A 19668-nucleotide genomic window follows, 5' to 3' on the forward strand; every position below is an offset into this window, starting at 1 on the left:
TTTTTTTCTTTTCTGAATACTGTTAGGGTTTTTTAGGGGGAGGGAGATTGAGGGTGGAGGGAAGCTTTACTGGTCCCTGCATAGAGTGCGCCCCCCCCCACTTTAGGTTGTGAAGCCTGTAAAAGAGTTTCGTGGTTTTCTGATTTGTGGATTTCCTTCATGTCGAATTTGGGGGCGACCTGGTCTTCAACGGGCTGTGACATCTGTGTGTGGGGGGATCACCAAATTTCCCTCGAAGTGGGGTAGGGCGGGGCTGTTCCTCCTCTTCCCAGGGGAGTAGGGGGGGGCCTCAGAGGAAACCCGGGGGGGGTTGGAAATGAGAGACGTGGGGAAAGGAGAGGTTCTGGCTGCCCTGTGTGCAGTTTAAACTTGGCAACTTGATGCCCTGGTGGTCTCTGGGGGAGTTAGGGAGTTTATATTTGCACACCCTCCCCCCATTTTTCAGACTCCCGGTGGCCTCTGGGGAGGGCTCTGCAGGGACCCAGACTCTGGAATTCCATCGTCCCGGCCCCTGCTCCCAGGGCTCCACTGGAACTCAGACCCCAGGGCAGCTGAGGGTTTTTCAGGCGGCTTCCCCACTCTGTGTTTCGGCCACTCACACCTCTTTTCTCCTCCGTTTCTCCCTGTCCATCTGTCCCCACGTCCACCATGCAGGGTTTCCAGGCCTGAGGTGCCCGCCCTGGCCCCAGGAGAATGAACCAGCCGCAGAGGATGGCGCCTGTGGGCACAGACAAGGAGCTCAGTGACCTCCTGGACTTCAGCATGGTGAGCCCGGACCCCTGCCCAGCCCCCGACACCCCTTTGCCCCACAGTTCATGGGAAGGTTTTCAGGGGAGAGTGTTTGCTGAATACGTCAGCGATGGAGCCTCAGCTGTTTGGATGGGAGGCGCCGGTGGGGCTGGGGGTGTGCGTTGCTCTGGCAGGAGGCTGACCCCGCAAGGCAGTGGGTGCGCCATGGGGATCTCACCCGGACGCAGCATGCTACAGTCCACTACTGTACAAATGGGGAAACTGAGGCCTCAGGGGCGTGGTCCTGGGTCCCCAGTTTGGCTGGGTAAGCCAACTCCGGCCTTGATCTTCTGATCTGTAAAACGGACCTGATCAGGGTCGCTTCCTCCATTGTAGATACAAAAATTAAAAGTTAAGTAAAAGGTCACAGTGCTCCAGCCTGGATGACAGTGAGACCTTGGAGACCTTGTTTCAATAATTGGGAGGGGGCTGGGCACAGTGATTCCCACCTGTCATTCCAGCACTTTGGGAGGCTGAGGCGGGAGGATCGCTTGAGGCCAGGAGTTCCAAGTCCAGCCCAGGCAACATAGTGAGACCCCATTTCTCAAAGAAACAAAACAAAGCAAAAACAAAACTCAAAAAATTAGCTAGGAGAGGTGGTATATGTCTGTGGTCCCAGCTACTTGGGAGGCTGAGGCAAGGAGGATCACTTGAGCCCTGGAGGTGGAGGCTGCAGTGAGCTGTGATGGCGCCACTGCTCTTCTTCCTGGGCGATAAAGACCCCTCCTCAAGGAAAAAAAGGAGGGGGTGCCCGGTACTGAGCAGACAACCCTCCATGAACAGGGTGGGCACCACCTGCCCCACACAGGATGGCCCTAGTGGGCAGAGGACACGGGCATGAAACCAACTGTGTGTTTAATTAGTCACGCGTGGGTGCTGAAGTTAAGATGCCGGGGGCCGAGCTTGGGCCAGGAGGAGGCCGGGTTAGGATTGAGTAGGAATTCGTGGGCCACTCAGCAGACAGCAGGGCCACCATTGGGCCTGTCACGGTTATCACCTCGGAGCAGGCAGGCCCGGTGGGAGGGCGGGGCGGCTCCCTCAGAGTCTCAGGTTGTTGGGTCTGTCCCTGAAAGGCCCATTTTCCAGCTGGGTGGATGGAAGCTCAGAGGGTGCTGGTCCTCAGAAATCACAGGTCTCAGGCAGGTGCAGTGAGGCTGGAATGCTGGAGCGCCCTCGGGTGCCAGGTGCTGTGAAGGCCTGGGGCTCGGTTTACCTGCTGGCGCAGTGGGGCCACGTGTTGTGGGTTCCTGGAGAAGCCCAGGGACCTTGGTTTGTTTCTTCTGGCCTGTCTACAGAGGTCCTTACATCCTGCTCCCGCTACCCCATGCCCAGTAGCAGCGTTTGGGGTTGAAACAGGTTGGAGGAGGGCACTTTCAGTCTGAATTTAACCCTCCCCCATGTGAGGCGCAGGCCCCTGAGGTCTGTCAAAAACAAAAGTCCCCAAACTGAAACAACAGCGGCCACCCTGTGGAAAAAAACAGCCCAGAGGCCGGAGGGGCCAAGGCTGCGGAAGGGCCATGCTGGTATTTTTAAGCCGCGTTTTATTTTTGCCTCCCTGGCTGAGTAACCCGAGGTGCAGTTGGGTTGTTTTTTGTTAAACTGACAAGTCACAGACCGCTGGGCTGGAACAGAGCGGCGGCGTTTTGGGGGGAGGGGGCACAAGTTCAGCCCCAGGACCTGGCTCCTCACCTCCAGCCACTCAGCACATCTGCCCGTCCCGTCCCAGGTCGGAGCCAGCAGCCGTGTTCCCAGATGAGGGAACAGGCTGGGAGCAGCGAGGTGCCCGTCCCCTCTGGGCGTCCCCCCTCTGGCTTTACCCAGAGCTGGAGTTTCACCTGCCTGGCCGGGACAGGGAGGCAGCGGCGCCCCCGTGACTGCCCGCAGCCCTGCTCTGTCCCTGCATACCTGCCCTCTGCCCCCGTCCCAGAAACTCAGTCCTGAGGGGAAGCCCTTCCCTGGACCAGATTCGCATAAAACGAGAGAACAGGGGACTGAGTTCTCTCATTCTTGCGGGAGAACGCTAACCCAGGCTGTTCCCAGCGCGCCTTCGTCCTGCCCCAACGCAGGCTGGCTTTGTCGGGAACGAAGGACCTGCCGGCGCTGGCCTGGGCTGACGTGCCCTGCCTGGGTCCCAGGCAGTCCCCTGGGCCTGAGTCAGGGGCTTCAGGGATGAAGGGGGAGCGAGTCCCTGGGACCAAGGCTGTTGGAAACAAGCTCCCCGGACCCTGCCGTGTGCAGGACTCCCATGGGAGTTTGGGTTTTACCACGTCCCACGCAGCCAGAGCCCTGAGTCCATTTCTCAGAAGAGGAAACCGAGGCTCCAAGGCATGCAGGGGCTGTATTGGGCTGCTCACGAGGTCAGCGGAGCCCAGAGGACACGGCCCGGTACCCCGTGGCCCATGCCACATTGGTGCAACCCTGGTGTCGTAGGGGACGAAGCAGGTGAAAACGCAGTTGGCTGCAGCTCCTTCCATGGGCTCGCCCAGGCCTGCCCGTCCCCCACAGCAGGCCTCTGTTTCCCAAATGGGAGGGTGGCCCTTGGAAACCAGGGTCCTGGGGAGGCTGGGCACACCCGGGCCTGCGGGAGGGGGTGCGGTCCTGGGCGAACACTGCCTGCAGCCCGGGCACCACTCCTACGCGCAAGGCTGTTCTTCCTCTCCAGGGCCAGGTGAGAATGCGGCCTCCGTTTCCCCTTCTGTAGGACCAGGGAGTGGGGGACAGAACCCCGCCTCCCGCGTCCCCTTTGGACCGGTGGATCGTGGCCACAGGCGCCGTGCCTTCGCCTCCTGGCTGCCTGGGGAAGGTGTTGGGGATCTTGGCCGCTCCTCAAAAACCGCCTGGCCCCGATTCCAGCCACTTTGATCACTTGAACCCCAGTGGGAGCTTTAAAACGCAGCCCCTTGGGGCAGGGCGGAGGCTTGTGTTTTTTTCTGTGGCAAAAGGGTTTGTTGCTGTTGGCTTTTCCGGTTAATGCTGCTGAGCCAGTTAATCTTTAGGGACTTAGTGCCCTGGGTACGGGTGAGCCGGGCAGGAGGGGGGTGGCAGTCCCACACCCCTGGCACCCAGGAGCTGGATCAGCGGTGGGGTGCAGCCGCTCCTCAGCCTTTCCAGCTTCCTGCCGGGCCCCGGGCGCCATTCCATGTCTTCCTCGACCTGTTGCCTTTCTGAGCCTTGGCTTCCCCTTTGGCAAGCAAACCCATACCCAGTCCTGGTAGGGGGACAGTGGGCGCCACCCCTGCTCCGGGGCCTGCCATGCAGGGCCAGTGCATACACCTGAAACGTGGAGTCAGCCAGGGCTCAGGCATCAGGGGACTCTCCACGTGTCCCGCTGTTGAATGTAAACCTGCCACTTTTCAGAGCTGAAAGGTAAAGACTACGTTGTATGACTGTCAAGAGCCGATAAGTTGCATCCTTTGCCTAAATAGGATACCCCTCCCTGCAGAGCAAACGCAGGGGGAGCAGCGAGTTTTCAGTGGCGGGGAGTCTGTGCATGGCGGTGCAGCGGGGTCATCGTTGTCCGGAGTTTTCTCATTCTGGGCGTGGGTGGCCGGGGTGCAGTGTCGCTTGAGGGCACAGCGGGACGGGCCAGACCTAGATGGAACCCAGTCTCAGGTCCCTGGACGTCCCCAGCTCTGCTCCCTGCCTGGGTTCGAGCCCAGGACTGTAGGGTTTGATTTGCTGCCCGCCCCACTCACCTCTCCCCTCCCCTCCCTGCAGATGTTCCCGCTGCCTGTCGCCAACGGGAAGGGCCGGCCCGCCTCCCTGGCCGGGGCGCAGTTCGGAGGTTCAGGTAGGATCCCGCCTTCCTGCTGGCGCTCGTGGAGTGAGGAGATCGAGGGTCTGTTGAAGGCAGTGCATGGGGCGAGGGAGGCTGGGGGCAGCAAAAGAGGCAGATGGCGCAGCAAAGGAGGGAAGGGGCCACAGAGGCCAGGTCAGGGAGCGAGCCTGAGGACCCCCGAAATCAGCTGCCCTTGCATGTGTGACCTGCCTCGGGAGCCCGAGCCCCTCGTCCCTTTGTCCATCCGGCGCCTGGAGCCTGGGTCTGCGGGCGGGGTGGGGCTTCCTCTCAGGACCAGGGTTGGGCTGGGCCTGTGTGGGTGGGGATCTCAAGCCTCCGTGTCTCCAGTCAATCCACAAGGGGAAAACTGAGGCTCTGGAGGGGCGTGGTGCGGGATCCCGGCTCTCACTGGATCCCACCCACCTCGTGAGCCTCGACCGCTTTCATTTAAGCATGTATTAGGTGCTCGCTGTATGCAGGGTCCGGCACCAGGGTGACCGGCCATTGCGGTTTGTCTAGGACTGAAGGGCAGTTCCTGGGACCTGGGGCTTTGAGTGCTCAAAGCAGAAACATGCCAGGCTGACCTGGATGAGCGAGTCGCCCTCGCCGATGACATGGCAGTGGGCGGGACAGATGGGGAGACGTAGGGACTGGGGGGCGGCCTGCACATCACGATCTGGAGCATGGGCGGAGCTTCACAGCACACCCAGAGAGGGCCAGGCCGCCCCAAAGCGGGGCCCCCAGGGAAGGTCTCCGCAGAGTGGGTGTCCTGAGGGTGAGAGGAAGGGGCCGTGGGAGGATGAAGGGAAGAGTGTGCCAGGCAGAGGGAACCGCCCATACGGACACCCAGTGGTGGGACCGGCCGGTGGGGCGGGGTGGGAGGTGCTGTGTTCGTTGCAGGTGCGGCAGGGAGCCCTGGATGGTTGTGAATGGAGAGAGGGTCTAGTCTGATGTGCACTGGGATGGCCCAGGCTGGCTGTCGACAGGATTTGGTGGGGGAGACTGGGGGCGGGCATCCCCGATGCTGCTTCAGAGCCACTGGTCTCTTTGTGGACATCAGCATCTTTCCGGGGAGTGGGGGCCTCGGGATGGGGACCTCTGAAACTGTGTCCTTCCTGCCTCTGCGATCTGGGGAGAAAGTGCCATCTTGCAGTTGCCTCCAGAATCCCCCGGGGATGGACCCTGGCTGGAGTCTTGGGGTTTTGAGCGGTGGGCAAGGGGGGTTCTGTACTGAGGCACCTGCACCCCCACACGGAGAGACATCGCTTCGCTGCCCCACTGCCTCACACTGGCCTTCCCCTCTGCCTGAGGAAGTGGCCGCAGGGCTGGCCGAAATATGCTCCTGAGGCATGGAAATCCCCAAACACCACCCTGCCAGCCCCCCGGAAACAGCCCCAGGAACCGGACATGCTGACGCTTCCCTGTGTGAGACAGAGGGTCAGGCCTTGGGGGCTTCCTGGAGGAGGAGGCACAGCTACCAGGGCCGTACACCCTCATTCTCCTGGGCCTCTGCCTGGGCTTACAGCAGGGTGGGGTGGGAGGTGTCTTCCCTCATCCCCTGTCCTCTCTCACCCCCTCAGCCCTGGCGCAGACCCCTAGCTGTGAAACTGGTGCCGGGGTAGCCAGAGCTGTGGTGTGTGGACTGCCTGGTCCTGAGAATGCTCCCTCTGGGATGCCTCTGCCTGGACGCCCAGCCCGGCCCCGACAGGAACCCTGTGAATGTTTGCAGATTGATTATCTGTGGTTCCCACGGAGTCTCGACCCGTGCTCTGGCCCTGCCCCAATATTGCAGGTTGGGAGTGTCTCGCCCTGTGCCCCCACACATCAGGGCGGAGGCTTCGGAGGGCCCAGTGAGGCCCGGTATGTTGCATTTCTTGCCTTCGAGGGACGTGATGTGGCTGCTGCAGCGCGGGACCCCTCAGCTCTTGGACACAGCGGGGTGCCCCCTCCCTGTTCAGTCCATGTATTAACGCCTGCCTGAGCCTGGGGTGGTGCAGGGTGCAGAGCCCCAAGGCCTGAGTTGGTGGCACCCTCATCACTGCCTCCACTCCCCCAGGCCCCTGCAGGCTGTGGCGCTGGCCCCAGGTGCGGCCCTTCCGAAGCTCCCGCAAGATGGGCACCTGTTCTGTTCCCTCGTCAGGTTCAGCGAGTCAGTGGGCGTGAGCGGCGGAGGGATCCCGGCAGGGCCCGGGAGCTGCAGTAACTCATTTGCCCCCTCCCGGCTTTTCCTCTTCAAGGACCCGGGAAGAGGGGAGTTTGGGGCTCATCAGCAGGATGGAGCCCCGGAGCTGTGGGATCCCTTCGCAAACCTTGGCTTTTTCCTGAACAGTGGGTGCAGCTTCCTTCCAAGCGGGGCCCAGTTGGCTTCAGGGACCCCGCCCTTTGCCAGGAGTCCCCTGCACTGATGGGGTCCCCCAGCCGCGTTCTCCACCTCGGCCCCTTCCTCATGCGTCCTATTCTAGCACCCTTTTTAAGTCACTTCGCTTTTCTTAAATACATTTGAAAGGAAACTTTAGATTTGAGAACCAGAAACCCAGGCGAGAATGAAAGGTGTCCCTGAAAATTAATTAAACAGAAGCTTTATGCTGTGAAGGGGTCTACCTGTTCTTCGATATTTATTAATATGTAAAAATTGGTGTTGAGAGAGGAGTTAGGTACTGGGCGAGGTGGCTTAGGCCTTTAATCCCAGCACTTTGGGAGGCCAAGGCAGGAGGATCACTTGAGGCCAGGAGGTCGAGGCTGCCGTGAGCTGTGATAGAGCCACTGCACTCCTGCGTGGGTGATTGTGAGACCCCAAATCAAACAAGCAGAAAAGGGCCGGACACAGTGGTTCTGCCTGTAATCCCAGCATTTTGGGGACCAAGGCAGAAGGATCGCTTGAGCTCAGGAGTTCGCGACCAGCCTGGGTAACACAGCAAAACCCCATCTCTACTAAAAATATGAAACTTAGCTGGGCATGGTGGCACGCACTTGTGGGCCCAGCTACTTGGGAGGCTGAGGCAGGAGGATTGCTGGAGCCTGGGAGGCGGAGGTGGCAGTGAGCTGAGATCACGCCACTGCTCTGCAGCCTGGGTGACAGCCAGACCCTGTCTGAAAACAAAAACAAAAAACAAAAAAAGCATTAGAGATGATTGAATAGGAAACCAAGATTTTCTGGTTGTCTGGATTGGAAGACATTTAAAACGGGAATAATTTTTGTACGCCTTCTCCCGCCCACCGCCTCCCATTTTTGGAAACCCTCAGGCACAGGTCCCTGAGTGACAGCTCATCTTCTGCCAAAAAAGACAGGATCTGAGGCCATGACAGACACCAGGAAATTGCTTATTAACAGACCAAAGGAACGTTCTTTCCTAGTTTTCATTTCCCGGTCGCTTTCTCCGCCCGTGCGATTGTAAGTTTGACACAGGCTCAGAGTGAAAATCCACAGAACGGTGCCTCCGGATTCTGATGGAGAGAAAACCCTGGAGGAACCTGGCGCACGAGTTATTTCCTCCGGGCGCGTGTCTGGGAGTGGGATCGCTAGGTCCGTGGATGTCCCTTGTGAGGTCGGGTGCAGTGGCTCATGCCTGTAATCCCAGCACTTCTGGAGGCTGAGGCGAGAGGATTACCTGGGGCCAGGAGTTTGAGACCAGCCTGGCCAACGTGGTGACAGCATGGTGTTTCTCATTTAATAGGTGACAGAGATCATGTCCTTTCCCCTGCCACTCATTTGATTAATAGAGGGTGGTGGTCTTTTTGGAAGGGGATTGACCGTGTGAATGGCTTTTTGGTGAATTCTCTGTTACTCTCTTGAGCCCTCGTCCTTGAAGTTGATCCGTTTTTTATTCTGAATTCATTCGGGATTCACGGGAAGTGGCAGAGTGTTCGCCTCTCACCCAGCTCCCCGCAGCCCAGCCACCTGCAGTCCGGCCACCCCCAACCCAGCCACCCTGGGGGTACCGTCCCGCCCGCCCATGGTGCCGCGTCAGACCTAGGAAGCCGACATGGGTGCCATCCACATCCTGGTCAGATTCCACTGGCTTGGTACACACGTGTGTGTGTGTGTGTTATCTGTGCAGTTTTGAGACATGCACTTTCCTTAAGCCCAGAAATCAGCAATCTGTTCTTCATCGCTACAATTTTTTTTTTTTTTTTTTTTGGAGAGTGAGTCTCGCTCTGTCGCCCGGACTGGAGTGCAGTGGCCGGATCTCAGCTCACTGCAAGCTCCGCCTCCCGGGTTTACGCCATTCTCCTGCCTCAGCCTCCCGAGTAGCTGGGACTACAGGCGCCCGCCACCTCGCCCGGCTAGTTTTTGTATTTTTAGTAGAGACGGGGTTTCACCATGTTAGCCAGGATGGTCTCGATCTCCTGACCTCGTGATCCGCCCGTCTCAGCCTCCCAAAGTGCTGGGATTACAGGCTTGAGCCACCGCGCCCGGCCAATTTTTTTTTTTTTGAAATTTGTTTTTTTTTTTTAAACAGAGAAAGGGTTTCTCCCGGTTGCTCAGGCTGGCCTTGAACTTCTGGGCTCAAGTGATTCTCCCGCCTCAGCCTTGTGAGCAGCTGGGACCACCTAACTAATTAAAAAATGTATATATTTTGTAGAGAGCTGGGTCAGCAGCTCACACTAGTAATCCCAGCACTTTGGGAGGTCGAGATGGGAGGATCACTGGAGCCCAGGAGTTCAAGACCAGCCTGAGCAACCGGGAGAAACCCTTTCTCTGTTTAAAAAAAAAAAAAAAATTTCAACTGGGTGTGGTGGCTCACACCTATCATCCCAGCATTTTGGGAGGCCAGGGTGGGTGGATCACATGAGACCAGGAGTTCAAGACCAGCGTAGTCAACATGGCGAAACCCCTGTCTCTACTAAATAACAAAAATTAGCTGGGCGTGGTGGTGCATGCCTGTAATCCCAGCTATTCTGGTGGCTAAGGCATGAAAAGCACTTGAACCTGGGAGGCGGAGGTTGCAGTGAGCTGAGATTGCGCCACTGCACTCTGGCCTGGGGGACAGAGGGAGAGCATGTCTGGAGAAGAAAAAAAAATTATATAGATGGGATCTTGCTGTGTTCCCCAGGCTGATCTTGAATTCATGAGCTCAAGTGATCCTCCCGCCTCAGCCTCCCGGAGTGCTGCGATTACGTGTGTGAGCCAGTGTGCCCAGCCTAATTTTTCACTTTTTGAGTATTGTGTGTAAATGGAATCCTATAGTTTGCAACCTTCTGAGATCAGCTTTGATTCTGTTAGGTTAGCGTAATTCCCTGGAGATCCACCCAAGCTGTTGGCTGTATCATTTTTTTTTTCTTTTTATTGATGCCTCATTAACATTTTTTTTTTTTTTTTTTTTTTTTTGAGACAGAGTTTTGCTTTTGTTGCCCAGGCTGGAGTGCAGTGGCGCAATTTCGGTTCAGGCAACCTCCGCCTCCCGAGTTCAAGCGATTCTCCTGCCTCAACCTCCCGAGTAGCTGGGATTGTAGGTGCCTGCCACCACGCCCGGCTAATTTTTGGTAGTTTTAGTAGAGACGGGGTTTCACTGCATATGTTGGCCAGTCTGGTCTCGAACTCCTGACCTCTGGTGATCCACCCACCTTGGCCTCCCAAAGTGCTGGGATTATAGGCGTGAGCCACCGCGCCCGGCAGCCTCATTAACTTTTTAACTACATCAGTAGTACAATTTACATCACCTTTTTTTTTTTTCTTTTTGAGATGGAGTCTGACTCTGTCACCCGGGCTGGAGTGCAGTGGTGCAATCTTGGCTCACTGCAGCCTCCGCCTCCCGGGTTCAAATGATTCTTGTGCCTCAGCTTCCCGAGTGGCTGGATTACAGGTGCTGCCACAACACCCGGCTAAGTTTTGTATTTTTAGTAGAGACAGGGTTTCACCATGTTGGCCAGGATGGTCTTGATCTCTTGACCTTGTGATCCGCCCACCTCAACCTCCCAAAGTGCTGGGATGACAGGTGTGAGCCACCGTGCTTGGCCTCTTTACTTTTCTTTTTTTTTTTTTTTGTCCCTAAGAGACAGGGTCTCACCATATTGCCCAGGCTAGTCTTGAATCCCCGCTCTTACTTCAGCCTCCTGAGTAGCTGGGACTACAGGTGTGAGCCACTGCACCCAGCTAATTTATTTCACTTTATTAATCATTTCATTTTCTTATTTTTTTTTTGAGACAGAGTTTGGCTCTTACTGCCCAGGCTAGAGTGCAGTGGCACGATCTCGGCTCACCACAATCTCCACCTCCTGGGTTCAAGTGATTCTCTTGCTTCAGCCTCCCGAGTAGCTGGATTACAGGCATCTGCCACCACACCCGGCTAATTTTGTATTTTTAGTAGAGACAGGGTTTCTCCACGTTGGTCACGCTGGTCTTGAACTCCCGACCTCAGGCGATCCAGCCTCAGGTGATCCCCCCGTCTCGACCTCCCAAAGTACTTACAGGTGTGACCATGGGCGCCTGGGCGTATTTTTTAGCAGATACGGGGTCTCCGTTTGTTGCCCAGGCTGGCCTCAAATTCCAGGGCTCAAGCGCTCCTCCTACCTCCGGCTCCCACAGTGCTGGGACTGCAGGCGGGAGCCATGATGCTGAACCTCCGATGGATGGTTTTCTGCCCTGGGTGCCCTTCCTGAAGCTCTTTTTAGTTCTGGGTGGGAAGACTCGATCCCTTAGCGTGGGCCTGTTCCCGCCACCTCAGGGTGAGTAGGCAGCAGAGGGAGTTAGGGGGAGAAAAGCGTACCTGTGCAGCCCCTGGCAGAGGAAGGGAGTGAGAACAGGTGAGAAGCAGGGGACCCGAGCAGTGAAGGGGTCAGGGTGGAGCTGAGGCTGGGTGAACATCGGCTCCCCTGTGAGGCTGCTCAGGACACACACCTTGGCCCGGGACCGGGCAGCGCTATGGAGAAGGCAGGCTGGATGGGCCTGCGAGAGAGCGTCCCTGACGATTCCTGGGGAGAAGCACTTGTCTGCTTTACTTTAAAAGCCACGTCCTGTAAATAAGGACCACACCCTTGTTATAAAAATTGGGTATGCCTATTTGGTACAAAGAAAACTTCTAATATGAAAGAAAGGAAGGCCGGGCACAGTGGTTCATGCCTGTAATCCCAGCGCTTTGGGAAGCCGAGGTGGGCGGATCACGAGGTCAAGAGATGGAGACCATCCTGGCCAACATGATGAAACCCCATCTCTACTAAAAATACAGAAATTAGCCGGGTGTCATGGTGGGTGCATGTAGTCCTAGCTACTTGGGAAGCTGAGGCAGGAGAATCGCTTGAACCGGGGAGGTGGAGGTTGCAGTGAGCGGAGATTGCGCCACTGCATTCCAGTCTGGCGACAGAAAGACTCCATCTCAAAAAAAAAAAAAAAAGTATAAGCCATATCCTTTGAGAACAATGTAGTAAAACCAGAAATAAAAGACCAAAAAGCAAAAAATAAACAGCCTCCCTGCTGGGAAGTATCCAGATTCCTTTTTTATCCAGTTCTTGGGTTAAAGAGGAAATTCAAATGGTTTTGACAATAGACAGAAATTGGCAGTAATGTAAACTCATAGAAACTGTGAGGTGTGGCCAAAGCCGTGCTTGGGGGAAGAATCATAGTCTTCTGCATTCTCATTATTAGCGCAAGTAGAGCAAAAACAGAAACAGATTAAGCTTTTTTTTTGTTTGTTTTGAGACAGAGTCTCGCTCTGTCACCCAGGCTGGAGTGCAGTGGCACAATCTCAGCTCACTGCAAGCTCCGCCTCCTGGGTTCACGCCATTCTCCTGCCTTAGCCTCCCGAGTAGCTGGGTCTACAGGCGCCTGCAACTGCGCCTGGCTAATTTTTTTGTATTTTTAGTAGAGATGGGGTTTCACTGTGTTAGCCAGGATGGTTTCCATCTCCTGACCTCATGATCGCCTGCGTCGGCCTCCCAAAGTGCTGGGGTTACAGGCGCGAGCCGCTATGCCTGGCCCAGGTTAAGCATTGAAGTCAAGAAGTTATCCAGCAACAGAACAAACTCAGTGAAACCTTTTCTTGGTGATTTGAAGTGCTTCGTAGCATTTCCTACATTGCTACTCATTTTTTGTTGTATTTTTTTCTTTTGAGACAGGGTTTTGCTGTGTTGCCCAGGCTGGAGGACCCTGGTGTGACCATGCCTCACTGCAGCTTCGACCTCCTGGGCTCAAGCCATCCTCCCTCCTCAGCCTCTTGCGTAACCACGGGCGCACACCACCACGCCTGGCTAAAGTTTGCATTTTTTGTAGAGACAGGTCTTGCCACATTGCCCAGGTTGGTCTTGAACTCTTGGGCTCAAGGAGTCCTTCTGCTTCGGCCTCCCGAAGTGCCGGGATCACAGGTGTGAGCTGCTGCAGCAGCCAACTACTCAGTTTTAGTTGCAGTCCTGCCTCCGTCGTTCTTTTTCACTTGTTTTTCCCCCATATTTTCAGACATGCTGATTCCTTTTTTTTTTTTTTTCTTTTCTTTTGAGACGGAGTCTTACTCTGTTGCCCAGGCTGGAATGCAGTGGCACGATCTCAGCTCACTGCAACCTCCACCTCCTGGGTTCAAGTGATTCTCCATCCTCCAGGCTTAGCCTCCTGAGTAGCTGGGACTACAAATGCCTGCCACCACGCCCAGCTAATTTTCGTATTTTTAGTAGAGACGGGTTTCATGGCCAGGCTGGTCTTGAGCTCCTGACCTCAAGCCATCCGCCCACCTCAGCCTCCCAAAGTGCTGGGATTACAGACGTGAGCCACCGCGCCCGGCCAGTAGTCCTTAGTTTTTTTTTTTGAGACGGAGTCTCGCTCTGTCTCCCAGGCTGGAGTGCAGTGGCCGGATCTCAGCTCACTGCAAGCTCCCCCTCCCGGGTTTACGCCATTCTCCTGCCTCAGCCTCCCTAGTCCTTAGTTTTTAAATTAAACCTTCAAAATCGCAATATAAGACACCTGGTTGTGTCACTGGTTTTGGTTATTTGTTCACACACTTCCAGAGCGGGTTGCACGTAGGTATTTTGGGATTTTCTGTGCAACAGTATAGTGGTCTTTTCCTCTTTAGTTTGGGTTTTGGGGGACTTTTTTTTTTTTTTTTTTTGAAACAGGGTCTCACTCTGTCACCCAGGCTGGAGTGCAGTGGTGCAGTCATGGCTCCCTGCAGCCTCGACCTCCCGAGCTTCTGAGTAGCTGAGACTGTGGGTGTGTGCCACCACACCCAGATAATTTTTGTATTTTTTGTAGAGATGGAGTCTCACCATGTTGCCCAGGCTGGTCTCGAACTCCAGAGCTCTGGTGATCCTCCTCCCTTGGCCTCCTGAAGTATGGGGTTGCAGGCGTGAGCCACTGTGTCCGACCATCCTCGCTTTCTGTCCTTGTTCCCTCCTGACATCCCCTAGTTATATGTATTTTGTACTTGGTTCATCTTCCAGCTGAGCCGTCACCCTTTTCATCCTCAGACCCGCAGCCTCCCCCCTGTCCCAGCGCGGGGCTCTGTGTGTCTTTTTACATTGTCTGGTGTTTCTGGAGACATATGGTGGGGACGATGGCGGGGACCCCACTCCGGGCAGGCAGGTTGGCTCAGGTCTCCTTGGCAAGCCTGATACCGCCTGTGGATTCGAGGTAGACCTTCCTGTCTGCCTGTGTTTGTCACGTTCAGGGTGTGTCCTCCTGGTCCCATTTGAAGATCCACGGTGAGCGATCAGTAGCACTCATGCACGTGTGTCTCAGAAGGGCTCCTGGCTTCCCACTAACACTTTCTTCAGCCGGGCGGTGTCTCACACCTGTAATCCCAGCACTTTGGGAGGCCGAGGTGGGCGGATCACCTGAGGTCCGGAGTTGGAAACCAGCCTGGCCAACATGGCAAAACCCTGTCTCTCCTGAAAATACAAAAATTAGGTCGGGTGCAGTGGCTCACGCCTGTCATCCCAGCACTTTGGGAGGCTGCGGCAGGCGGATCACAAGGTCAGCCTGGCCAATATAGTGAAACCCCGTTTCTACTAAAAATACAAAAAATGAGCTGGGCGTGGTGGTGGGTACCTGTAATCCCAGCTACTTGCTAGGCTGAGGCAGGAGAATCACTTGAACCGGGAGGCAGAGGTTGCAGTGAGCTGAGATCACACTATTGCACTCTAGTCGGGGTGACAGTGCGAGACTCCATCTCTAAAAAAACCCAAAAACAAAAAAAATTAGCAGGGCATGGTGGCTCGACTTGTAATCCCAGTTCCTCAGGAGGCTGAGGCAGGAGAATCACTTGAACCTGGAGGTGGAGATTGCAGTGAGCCGAGATCATGCCATTCAGAAACAACATATATATATATTTTAAATCATCCATTTCAGCCACATCTTAAGCTGTGCTACCATTTGGCTCTTTTTTTTTTTTTTTTTTTTTTGAGGCGGAGTCTCACTCTGTTGCCCAGGCTGGAGTGCAGTGGCACGATCTCGGCTCACTGCAAGCTCCGCCTCCCAGGTTCACGCCATTCTGCAGCCTCAGCCTCCCCAGTAGCTGGGACTACAGGTGCCCGCCACCGCACCCAGCTAATTTTTTGTATTTTTAGTAGAGGTGGGATTTCACCGTGTTAGCCAGGGTGGTCTCGATCTCCTGACCTTGTGATCCGGCCTCCCGAAGTGCTGGGATTCCAGGCGTGAGCCTCCGCACCCGGCCCCGTTTGGCTCTTGGATAACGTTTGGAGGCGTCTGTCTCTCCGCCTGCGCTGGGAGGCCGAGGGCGCCGCGGTCGTCAGTGCGCCGACTTTTCGGTGGTTTCTTTGTCCTTGACTCCGCTGCCCTGTGCATTCTCTCTCATCGATTTTTCTTCTGGAGGATCTGCTTCACTGGTGAATCAATACTGATCAATTGACTGCTTTTCTCTTTATCGGCATTTCTTCTCTTTCTAAAGTTTTTGGTAACTTTCAGATCACGGGTCCCGTTTGCTGACTTCTGCCCTCTTCCGTTCCGTCGCTGGGGTGTTGAGGATTCCGCCCCATGAACCCCATCCCATTGGTTTTCATGATGCTTGTTTTTCTCATATGACTGACATTTGGTTTTGTTTTTTGTTTTCTTTTTTTTTTTTTTCTTTTTTTCTTTTTTTTTTTTTTTTGAGACGGAGTCTCACTCTGTCGCCCAGGCTGGAGTGCAGTGACCGGATCTCAGCTCACTGCAAACTCCGCCTCCCGGGTTCATGCCATTCTCCTGCCTCAGCCTCCTGAGTAGCTGGGACTACAGGCGCCCGCCATCTCGCCCGGCTAGTTTTTTTTGTACTTTTTAGTAGCGACGGGGTTTCACCGTGTTAGCCAGGATGGTCTCGATCTCCTGACCTCGTGATCCGCCCGTCTCGGCCTCCCAAAGTGCTGGGATTACAGGCTTGAGCCACCGCGCCCGGCCTGTTTTTTGTTTTTTTTCTAATTTCCTCTTCAGGTCAGGTTGCTTCAGAGGTTTCTGAGTTCCAAGTTGGAGGTCCCTTCTTGATTTGTAGGTCTCCAATGCCAAAAATCAGCTTTGGCTTAAATGGTAGCTGCTGTTTGGAAGACACAGAGCTCCTCTGCCGAGGCTGAAACATGGATTATTTTTGTCCTTCGTGAGTACTTGAGGGACAGTTGGATGTGGAGCTGCAAGGCCTTTGAACCATATTTAGATTTTTTATCTGTTTAATGTCAGGCTGAGAACAGTGCTGTCCCCCTCTGTTCTGTTTGTCGGTTTCTCTGTTGATGTATTTGGATGCCAGGTTTGTGGGCCCCTGTGGGCTGAGACAGTGGGATTTCGTTGTGGGTTGAGCCATCGTCAACAACAACAAAAAAACCCTCCCTCGGTTGGTCGTGATGGCTCATGCCTGTAATCCCAGCACTTTGCAAGCCTGAGACAGGTGGATCACCTGAGGTCAGAAGTTCAAGACCACCCTGGCCCACATGGTGAAACTCCATCTCTACTAAAATATAAAAAAATTAGCTGGGCGTGGTGGCAGGTGCCTGTAATCCCAGCTGCTCGGGAGGCTGAGAATCACTTGAACCCGGGAGACAGAGGTTGCGGTGAGCCAAGATTGCGCCACTGCACTCCAGCCCGGGCGACACAGCGACACAGACACAGCGAGACTCTGTCTCTGAAAAAGAAACCTCCCTTGAATGGAAACTGATACGAATGTTGCGACCCTTCCTTTTTGTTGGCAGCTCTTTGTGCACCTGGTTGTATCTCCTGAGTCGCTTGTTTCAGAACTGTCTTTCGCAGGCATCGTGTTTTTAGATTAAAGACATGAAGCACCTGTCCCTCTCCATTCTCAGCCTTTGCTTCCATCATCTTATTTGATATTTTCCCATCTGTGTGCTTCCCCGGTGTGTGCTTTCCGAAGCTCTGTGCAGCTTTGCGGCTCTGCCAGTGGTTCTTTTCCTACTTTTGAATAACACGTTTAAGGCCACGATCGAATAGTGGCTAGTATTCTGCGTCGTGAATAACACATTAAAACACCGCGTCTCGTGCTCTCAACTTCCGAAGTGAAATCACATCTGCCCCCTTCTGTTGGAAAGTGAAAATTGAGCTTGTGTATTTCTCTTCCCTGCTGGTATTTGCTATCAGTCAATCGCTACTTTTTAAAAAACATTGTCGGCAGGGCGCGGTGGCTCAAGCCTGTAATCCCAGCACTTTGGGAGGCCAAGACGGGCGGATCACCAGGTCAGGAGATTGAGACCATCCTGGCTAACACGGTGAAACCCCGTCTCTACTAAAAAATACAAAAGAAAACGAGGCAGGCGAGGTGGCGGGCGCCTGTAGTCCCAGCTACTTGGGAGGCTGAGGCAGGAGAATGGTGTAAACCCAGGAGGCGGAGCTTGCAGTGAGCTGAGATCGCGCCACTGCACTCCAGCCCGGGCGACAGAGCAAGACTCCGTCTCAAAAAAAAAAAAAAAATTGTCCGAGGCGGGCAGATAATGAGGTCAGGAGATCAAGACCATCCTGGCTAACACGGTGAAATCCCCGTCTCTACTAAAAATACAAAAAAATTAGCTGGGCGTGGTGGCGGGCGCCTGTAATCCCAGCTACTCTGGAGGCTGAGGCAGGAGAATGGCGTGAACCTGGGAGGTGGAGCTTGCAGTGAGCGGAGATCGGGCCACTACACTCCAGCCTGGGCAACAGAGTGAGACTCGGTCTCAAACAAAAAAAAATTGTACCTGTTCATAATTGTGTATTTCCATCTTACTAGGAAACATTTGTATCATTAGATAGTGACTGCTACTTATTCTGAGGACCTGAGCAAATGGCATCTATCTTTTGCCTCAGTTTCCTCATCTGTAGAATGGGGATAATATGGCCATTGCAAGGATTCAGTGAAATGAGAGAAAACTCAGAAAGTGCCCTCAGAGGGCTTTCCTTGTGTGTCTGTCTTGTTATGGGTTCTAGGAGTCTCTGATTCGTGGTTAAATGTGCTCACCATCTACTTCATTCCGTAGAACCCCCAGGCTCTGCCATTTCTTTGAGGATCTGTGCGGCTTACAGGCTTAGGACAGTCTTCTGGCTTTTTAGGGTAAATCATTGAACTTCTTGAACTTCATCCTTTATGTTCCATGTTGGGTTCCCTCTTGTGTCTCTCTTTTTTTTTCTTTTTTTTTTTTGAGACGGAGTCTCGCTTTGTCGCCCGGGCTGGAGTACAGTGGCTGGATCTCAGCTCACTGCAAGCTCCGCCTACCGGGTTCATGCCATTCTCCTGCCTCAGCCTCCGAGTAGCTGGGACTACAGGCGCCGCCACCTCGCCCGGCTAATTTTTGTGTTTTTAGTAGAGACGGGGGTTTCACCCTGTTGGCCAGGATGGTCTTGATCTCTTGACCTCATGATGTGCCCGCCTCGGCCTCCCAAAGTGCTGGGATTACAGGCGTGAGCCACTGTGCCTGGCCCCGGGTTGGTTTCTGAGCTTGTTTTGAGGGGCAGGTTCTCTGATCCCCACACTCAGGTACCGTGCGCTGGTGGTTCCCATAGACATGGAAGCAGGAGCGAGATGGGGGTCTCAGTTATCTCTGTGGTCTCTGAAATTCAAAGCGGGTACGTTTCTCTAGTTGTTACTTATATCTGTGCTCGACGCCCACTCTCAGGTCCCGCTCTGCCCTCGTAGGAAACCCCAGGGCCGTGGGGGAGTGGGGTTGCGAGGCGTCCCCGGTTCTGGAGGAGGAGGTTGTGAGGCGTCCCTGGTTCTAGGGGAGGAGGTTGCGAGGTGTACCCGGTTCTGGCGGAGGAGGTTGTGAGGTTTTCCGGGTTCTGGCGGAGGAGGTTGTCCCCGGTTCTGGCGGAGGAGGTTGTCCGGGTTCTGGCGGAGGAGGTTGTCCCGGTTCTGGCGGAGGAGGTTGTCCCGGTTCTGGCCGAGGAGGTTGCCTGTGTTGCCCACACAGCCTCACTGTCCCTCTGCCCGAGGGCACATCCTGCCACTTTAGGGGCTCTGGGGACCCCCACTCTTAGAGTGATGTGTGCTCTCCACTCACTTTCTCTTCAGCCTGAGGTTTGTCTGCTCACGGGAGGGCCATGGGGCCCTGCTTTGCTGACCCCCACCGCCAGACACTAGGGGCAGACGGAAGAGGGGCTTTGTGGGATGTCCTCAGCCCCCCAACAAGGAAGGGCTCTGTGCTGCCCCAGAAACATTTTCTCCCCGACTCCGGATCCTGAGAAAGCTGGGCGCGTGTGCCACAGCCTGCAGCTCCTGACCAAGAAGACAAGACAGGAAGATAAACCCAGGGCAGCCACAGCGCGCCAGCCAGACCAAGGGCATCCTGGTCTTTCACCTTCTCCCGTAGCTTGAACTTAGATAAAATGGAGGCTGGGCCTGCTGGCGCACCCCCGTGATCCCAGGGCTTTGGGAAGTACAAGGTGGGAGGAGCGCTTGAGTCCAGGAGTTTGAGACCAACCTGGGCAATGTAGTGAGACCCCATCTCTACAAAAGATTTTTTTTTTTTAATTGTCCAGGTATTGTGGCTCATGCCTGTAATCTCAGCACTTTGGGAGTCTGAGGTGGACAGATCACCTGAGGTCTGGGGTTCAAGACCAGCCTGGCCAGCGTGTGAATTACCTGGGCATGGTGGCGGACTTCTGTAGTCCCAGTTCTGTGGGAGTCTGAGGCTGGAAAATCACCTGAACCCACGAGGCAGAGGTTGCAGTGAGCCGAGATCGTGCCACTGCACTCCAGCCTGGGCAACAGCAAGAC

General features: G+C 55.0%; 1 protein-coding gene across 8 annotated transcripts in view; it reads left to right on the forward strand.

The window, feature by feature from the left end:
• The first annotated feature begins 293 nt into the window (after positions 1–293).
• Positions 294–19668, forward strand: part of TCF3 (transcription factor 3) — a 49469-nt gene continuing 30094 nt past the window's right edge. For 3 of the 8 annotated variants that reach the window (XR_003309978.1, XR_003309979.1, XM_026457258.1), the window contains exons 1-2: positions 295–765; positions 4507–4579. Coding sequence is in view for 6 of the 8 variants with exons in the window: in XM_026457258.1 (XP_026313043.1) it covers positions 694–765; positions 4507–4579 (145 nt within the window). In the remaining 2 variants the exon portion in view is untranslated. Of the gene's footprint in view, positions 766–4506; positions 4580–19668 lie in introns of all 8 variants that reach the window. The other 5 variants (XM_026457253.1, XM_026457256.1, XM_026457255.1 and 2 more) reach the window with 3 other exon arrangements.

Source organism: Piliocolobus tephrosceles, chromosome 21 (assembly GCF_002776525.5).
Source record: "Piliocolobus tephrosceles isolate RC106 chromosome 21, ASM277652v3, whole genome shotgun sequence".
In the NCBI taxonomy this organism is placed as follows: domain Eukaryota; kingdom Metazoa; phylum Chordata; class Mammalia; order Primates; family Cercopithecidae; genus Piliocolobus; species Piliocolobus tephrosceles.